At 34.9% G+C, this 7,717-nt stretch overlaps 1 protein-coding gene across 1 annotated transcript; it reads right to left on the reverse strand.

Annotated features, from left to right (window-relative positions):
- Nucleotides 1-4,754: 4,754 nt before the first annotated feature.
- On the reverse strand, nucleotides 4,755-6,640 carry LOC106615720 (MIT domain-containing protein 1). Its single transcript, XM_014232048.3, has 2 exons — nucleotides 5,885-6,640; nucleotides 4,755-5,486 (listed from the first exon to the last, which is right to left on the reverse strand). The coding sequence occupies exons 1-2, from the start codon at nucleotides 6,418-6,420 to the stop codon at nucleotides 4,877-4,879; spliced, it is 1,146 nt and encodes a 381-aa protein (XP_014087523.2). The 5' UTR covers nucleotides 6,421-6,640; the 3' UTR covers nucleotides 4,755-4,876.
- Between the last annotated feature and the right edge of the window lie 1,077 nt (nucleotides 6,641-7,717).

Here is a 7,717-nt window from a genome sequence, read left to right on the forward strand (position 1 = left end):
GAAGAACCATATACTTTGTATGTTTACATAAAAGTCGAATATAATTATATAAATTAATTAACAAAGCGAGCATACGAATATGATACACTTAACTACAAACTATACGGTTTTATTAATAATATTTAAATGGAACTGTAGCATATAAATATATGTATGTACATATGTCTTTCATATTAAGCAGCTCACAAACCATTATCAGAGTGGAGCTCATTTGGCTGCGGATTCCGTGTGCCGTTAGCTGTCGGGCCAGCTACTCACCGCCGACCCGAGCAGCCGCAATCGCCACAAGAGCTTAGCGGATTTAAAGTGTCGCTACATTTTGTGAATTATTGTTGAATTATTTTTGAAATAAAAACAACACATACATACAAATATTTATTTGAAAAAAAGTGTTTTTTATCTCATCCACTCGGTACAGTTCAAACCATTAATGACTACCTCACCACCAAGAGATATTTTAAATGATTTTTATGAGACGCAGATTCAAACTTATTCTTTCTCCACGGCTGAAGCTGTGACGTTTATTTATTTTGATTGTGTCAGCACAGCCAAATTGTATTAATTTGATTTGTACATGGCTCGTCCAAATATTTGCGGATTCGAAGTGTCATAAACAAGCCCTCCACACGCTGAGTCAACGCCTGTGCGCTTCCGCATTAGAACTCAAGAGGGGATTCGCGCCAACAGCCCGCTAAGTATGTACTTTAGCATGGGCTTCAGACACTCAACTCGCCCTTGTGTGCAAATATAATATTTATATTTATCCACTGCTGCGCATTCAGTGGCTAGATTGCGCTATGCAAATAAAAATCTGTATAAAACAATGAATTTCTAAATTAATAAAATAATTTTGTTAGCAAATAAAAAAAACATTTTAAAACTGTTAAGAATTTGCACAATTTATTTTGGGCGTACAAAATATTTGTTTTTTATTAAAATATATTAGCAAATTGTTGTTTTAATGCTCACTACTATTTCTGCCGTTAGGTTTTTGACTTTTGAAGTATGCGATAAGCGTTTATTAAATTAAAATGTTGCTAAATAAATTTTCAACTGACGTCACATACGGCGAGCTCGCATGAATTGATAGCAAAAAGTTCCGTTATATTCGACAATAATACCAATTATATAAGCATATAGTACATAAACGATGGAAATTAAAGCCCAAATATTTTAGAAATTACTTAGGAAACAACAAATGTCAAACGTCAAATGGGACCGTTTTGTCCTTCTCTAGTTAATCGATGTAGAACACACTTTTTGAATTCCAAAAAACGAAGACAATTTCCGACGGATACTTATTATTTCTTTTTTTTAAAACCACTAAAAGCATCAAATTCTATTATCAATTAATTCACTAATTTAAAGCTCTTCGTAAGCGAGCTAAATAACTGTTGTTTTTTCAAACGTGTGGTTTTAATTAGGCAATACTATTTTTGTAGTTGGTTCTTTGACTGCTTACCAAACTTACCGCCGATCAACGATTTTAAATCGTCCAAATTTATTACCAAATTAATGATTCGGTTCGCTTTGAGCGCTGCGTCCAATATTCGGTCGACATTATCGCCCAGCAGAGTCGGTAATTAAAGCAACTATGGATCGATTTCGCACCACGTTAACTCTCGTGAATAATGTGCATCCTCAATGATGCCGCATAGTGCACACTGAAAACTCTGTTGCTGTTGTGGAGAAGAGTATCGAAGAAGGCCCGTATGAGTCTATCCGCCATGGCGAACAACAATTGGAGCTGAACCCATTCAGTTAATGGAACATTTTGCGGAAGGATCTTGGTTTGCGGACTTACAAAATTCAATCCGTCCAAGAATTGAAGCCGAACGATCATCAAGTGCGTCACACGTTCGAGGAATGGGCCCAAAACGAGATAGCCATCGATCCGAATTTCACAAGAATGTTAGAAGCTCACTTATTGTTGAATGGATACGTTAATAAACAAAATTGTCGCATTTCTAGTGATGATAATCCACAAGCCATTGTTGAGACGCCGTTAATTCCTCAAAAAGTCTATGTTTGGTTTGTTCAATGGGTATCCTCTGTATCATTGGTCGTACTTCCAAAATGAAACCAGTGTTACAGTCAAGAGGGAACGCTAAAGAACCATGATTAATGACTTTATCCTACCTGAATTGGAGGACGTTGACTAAGACGACCTTTGGTTCTAACAGGACGAAGCTACATGCTATACAGCCAACAAAAGAATAACTTTATTGGAGGAAACTTTTGGTGAGTGCATTATCACGCTTTGTATGCCGATGGCCTGACCTCCAAGAGTGTGCGATTTAAAAACGCTGGTGAAAATCATCGTTTTCTCATAAAAAAGCAACGTAGGAAAACGTTGAAACTAGTTAAACAAATACGTCACCATTAAAAGAGAAGGCTCAGAATATGCTATATCCTAGGGCTGTTTGAGATCTGCGCGCGATTTCCCTTTTAAAAACAAGAACCAAATCACCGACTGATGTTGATCCATTTCTCCCAAATCATCGAGGACACCCTCTTCTATTTTCAACTTATTTACCCACTTTATGAATTGAAAATAAATTTAAAATAGACTTTTCGTAAGTGAGTTAAATATATTAAAGACTTTATTTAATGTGTTCTTTACTGCAATTATCTTGTCTTCAGATTACAAAAAAAAAAAGAGAATAATCTTACCACTTCTTTTTTGCCTAATATGTCTAAAAGAGTTTTGCTAGCTTCACGAGGGACTGTCCTGAACAGACAACATTTTTTGGGCAAGAGCCTAACATAACCTAACGTTAATCCTACAATCAAATATTATTTACTACCACGGTGGAATACCCAAACCCGTTATTTATTTTTCAAGGTGTAAGCAGCATTAATTAGAATTATTTGTAGAAAACATCATAAATGAGATGTCTCTTCTACGGCCTTTGGCTACCTGAGCAGCGTCATTCATAGAAAAGTCAAGTGTTAATTGAAAGCAAATACTATATGCGTATGCGTAACTACGTAGTAATGTTCACGACATAATGGTAACTACTCAGGGTGACTAATACAAACGGGATGAGAAAACGGAACTTAGTCATGAATCGGAAGTGATTACAGAATGAATCAGAAATTTAGAAGGGTAGTTTTGATAGCCCTATCATAAATGATCACAAGCGTCACTGTGTTTTCTAGAGAATCGTTCACACTGCATCACCCGAGCGAATAAAAGACAAATCATCATTTTATCTAATAGTAGGATTCGTATATAGTTGAGCCAGTAGGTGCTACTTTTCACTTCAGTTTGGAATTTTTCACAGCCAAAGGTGTTAATTGAGCTTCGAATCTAAATCAATAATTTTGTGGACACATTCAGGTGTGCGTTTCTGGCGCCTCTTCGTGATTATTAAATCGGACAAGTTACGAAAGATTGTACTCTGGATGTTTTCTTGGTTGTTTTTGTTATTTCTTGTTGTTCCATATATAATTACTGAATTTTTCCTTTTATTATTATACTTAATATACGCATTGTTTTTAAAAGTTTGTTGTTAATTAAAATTAATTAATAATACTAATTAACCATACGAAATTATAAATCACGCAGAAGTAAATAAAATGACACATTACAAAATTTCCGCTTAACCAGCCTTCTCACAAAAGCTCCAAGCATTGATTAATTTAGTGATTATTACAATCTATAAAGCACTTAGCAGCGAAATGAATTTGAGTTCAAGAGCTGGCCGACTCAGTTCTCTGAACCTTATCCCGTTGAAAATGCTTAAATCCAAAAAATTTTGGCGTGTTGTGAAGAAGCCGGGGAAAGCCATTTCCTTCAAAAACTGCAGACGTTTTGTGAATTAGAGAAGAGAGAGAGATTTTTACAAACCTGGCGATATACCATTTAATCAGAAACATTGAATTATTTAATCCAATTAATCTAATCTATCCATGTTGGACAAAGCATTTCAGTATGATTTATTTTCCCACCACCGTTCGTTATACTAATTGACACAAAGCTTGAACTCAAGTTTATAACTTCGTTGTCATACTATCTAGTAGTATAACATTTATTCTCGATAAAGCCTTCAACCGTTGATCTTCGACTTCGTTTGAATAATACTTTCTTGCCAGGCAAAGAGTGGATTTGCAACGCGGTTGGAACGAAAAGTCCCAGCCGCTTATATTATCTCTTTTATAAGGAATTTCAAATATTTGAAAAGATGGAATGAAATTCTCAAAAATACAGTTTATGTGCTTTTCCTTTTTTCGCTTTGTTATTTCAATTACAATTGCGGAACCGCTTCAATCTGTATTGACTAGATAGTCGTCGGTATACCGCTTTTTCCACATAACAAGTAGATTTTCGTTAATTATCACTAGAATCAAAAATGTCAGGCTACTTTAGCTTTCCAACATCTTCATCATCTTCTACGGCATCTGAAATAACTTAAAATGCAGGATCATTGTGGGATATAGCTACAGATTTTGCAGGGTGTATTTTTTTAGCCACACAATCAACCGCATCATCGATATCATTTGTATACTCATACTAAATATCAGAATAGCTCTCAAAATTTGAAGTTTTTCTCTTCATTAATTTTACGCCGTTTAGTAACTTTTGAGCAAATTTGATGAAGCGCAAAATATGTTAGGGCGACCTCTATTTTAAAGTTACTCATCGGTTCGAAGTCCTGTATTTATATTTACAACTTTGAACCAATTCAATACTTACGAATTTCTTAAAGCTAGAACTTCATGAAGTCATATTGATAAAATATTATGCACAGTTCTATGTTGCAGCTTTCTTTATCTTACTTTGATTTTTATTTTTATTTGTACTTTTCTATTTTTTTCTTTAATTTCTTTCGAATCACTTTACTAATTTCTAAAATTCCAATTCGTTTTACTGTTATGCGTGCAACAAAGTCTCCACTAGATCCGTTCTGTCCGCCTTCGAAATAGATTCCGAGAATGGTTTGCCTTGATAAATATCCACCTCGGCGCTTTCACAACGACGAAAGTCAAAATCGTACAGGCCCAACTTGTAGTACTTATTCAAGGGTTTGTAAATATGTAAACCACGCCTACAGCGTACGACTACCCCAGTGTTGAAGACAATACGCGGCTTCTTTAATTGCTCATCGAATTGATAATTGAATGAAATATTGCCACCGTCCAACTCTTCACGCAAATCATGTAACACATCCATTTGCAGATTGCTGGATTTAGGGCTAGCGCGAGTAATTACACGCAAATACATCAAATTTGAACAATTCTTCACAAGCACTTCGACAAAGTTAATAAAATGTTCCAGATGGGAGCTTTGAGTGAGACATGGTTCGTAAATATGCACCACCGATACTTTTTCATTCAAATAGCAACCGATTAGCTTTTCATAGCTTCGACCGCGTGAACCCTCCGGGATGACGATATGTTCGGTTATCTTGCAGCTGAACATGTTCTGTTCAATTTGATCACGCAGACGCTGCACGTGCTTTTCGTAACTACTGAGGTATTTTCTGAAAGTAAAAATTGGAAATAAGAAAATATTTTTATTTAAAAGAACTATAAAAGACCATCTAGCTCTGATTGGGAGTAATGAGATATAAATTCTACGATATAAAGATAGTTATATTTTGTACGAAATTTTTTAAGACATAAAGGGGTAAAGATCGGGAACTGAGCTGACTAGTCGTTCGAAAAATCTCTAGCTTTCAATTGGATTTAACAGAGCAAACGGGAAAGTTTTTCTATTGGACATATCAAGAAGAAAATACTTTCTCTTTCTCAACTCGCAAGATCAGAAGAGACTAAGATGGTTAAATCAGCAATAACGGGAAACAAAAAGAATGATCGCAAATAAATATTTACCAATGTAAAGATTTACTAGGGCCATAATATTTATATATATGTATACCTGTAACTATCTAATATATCTTCGTTTTGTTCGTTGGCCGAACAGATTTTCAGTTTTACAAGACTTTCTTCGTATAGCATTCGTGCCTCTAAAGTGTGACCGCTTAGTTCGCATTCCAGCGCACGCATTATCAGCTCTTTAATGTCTTGCATCAGTATTTTGTGATCAGACTTCTTTGTTTTGTTGTCACTGCTTCTTTTCGTATCTCTTGATTCGCGCTCGCTTCTAACAACTCTCATATCCCTCAAACTTTTGACATTTCTCATTTCGCGTTCGCTTTTTGATTCATGCTCTCTTCGATGCGCTAATTCGTTGCGTGAATTGCGTTCACTTTTACTCTCACAATTATATTTCCTGTCGCGATCTTTTCGGCTGTCGCGATCTGATTTCGGGTAACGCTCACTTCTGCTTTCGCGATCATGTTCTCTCCTACTTTCATGTTCGGTCTTTAAACCCCGTTCGCTTCTTTGCTCGCTCTTTTTTTCCTTCACATCCTTAATAACTTTCGACGATTTTGTCTCCTTATTTTTATCCATATCGTATATAAATAAATTTTGATCACCAACCTCTGATTCTAAAAATTTATGTATATTTTTTTATTATTAATAAGTTTCTAATATTGTGTTCCACCATTATTTGCCAAAATTGTTTTGTTACATTTTCAAATAAAGCTTTGACAGTTCTTTTATTTATTAAAATAATTTCCTTTATATGTATGTCGGATTGAGACTTATAAAGGGTTCACATTATGTGCTTATTTAAGTGAATGCGAAATAATTTTTATTTTCGAAAATTGTGAACTGATTTATGATTGAAATATAGTATAATATGTCGGACTTATGCTAGAAGCAGCTTCGACTGTGAAAAAGATGTCCGGTAAGTTAAAACGATATTTTTAACTTTAACTTAGCCCACTAAAATTAAAGATCTATATATTTATAAACAAAAAAGTCTATATTACCTTTTAATAATTTTTGCAATTAGTGCTCAAAATGACTATTTTAGTTTGGTGAATTAATTGTTCGCCGAAATAGCGCCCATCGAAACTTCACAAAAAATTTCTTCCAGCTTGGAAAGGTTTGTGTTGTCATAAAATTGTCGCACAGTGGTATACGCAGATTTCTAACCGATTTTGCTTATGTTTTTTGGTTTTTATACCCTCGCAACGTGTTTCACAGAGTAGTTTTCACATTACGGTTGTTTGTATCACCTAAAACTAATCGAGATAGATATGGAGTTATATACGTATATACTTGTATAAATGATCAGGATGACAAGAGGAGTTGAATTCCAAGTGACTGTATGTCTGTCCATCCGTCTATCCGTACAAGCAATAACTTGAGTAAAATTTGAGATATCTTTATGAAACTTGGTACACATGTACATGTAGGTTGGTATTGTAGATGGGCGTAATCGGACAATTGCCACGCCCACAAAACGCCATTAATCAAACACAAATATGAATATCTTCTGATCTTGATGTGCATATCTTCTAAACCTATAATAACCAAATTCATTCAGCCCAACCCACAGTGTAAAAATGGGTGCAATCGGGTGATAACCCCGCCTACTCCCTATATAACGGTTAAACTGCTAAAAGTACGATAACTCAATAAATAAACAAATCAGAGACTTTGAATGGTATAGGAGACAATACCAAAATTTAACGATGAGTGGTACCACCCATTTGGTTTCAACCAAATTTTATAAGTAACATTATCTGAATATGTGTATATTACAGTGTAAATAGGCGAAATCGGATTACAACCACGCCTTCTTCCCCTATAGCACAAATTAAAATTTCATATGACTCTAACATTCCAGTATTCAAAT

Source organism: Bactrocera oleae, chromosome 4 (assembly GCF_042242935.1).
Source record: "Bactrocera oleae isolate idBacOlea1 chromosome 4, idBacOlea1, whole genome shotgun sequence".
Taxonomy (NCBI): Eukaryota; Metazoa; Arthropoda; class Insecta; order Diptera; family Tephritidae; genus Bactrocera; species Bactrocera oleae.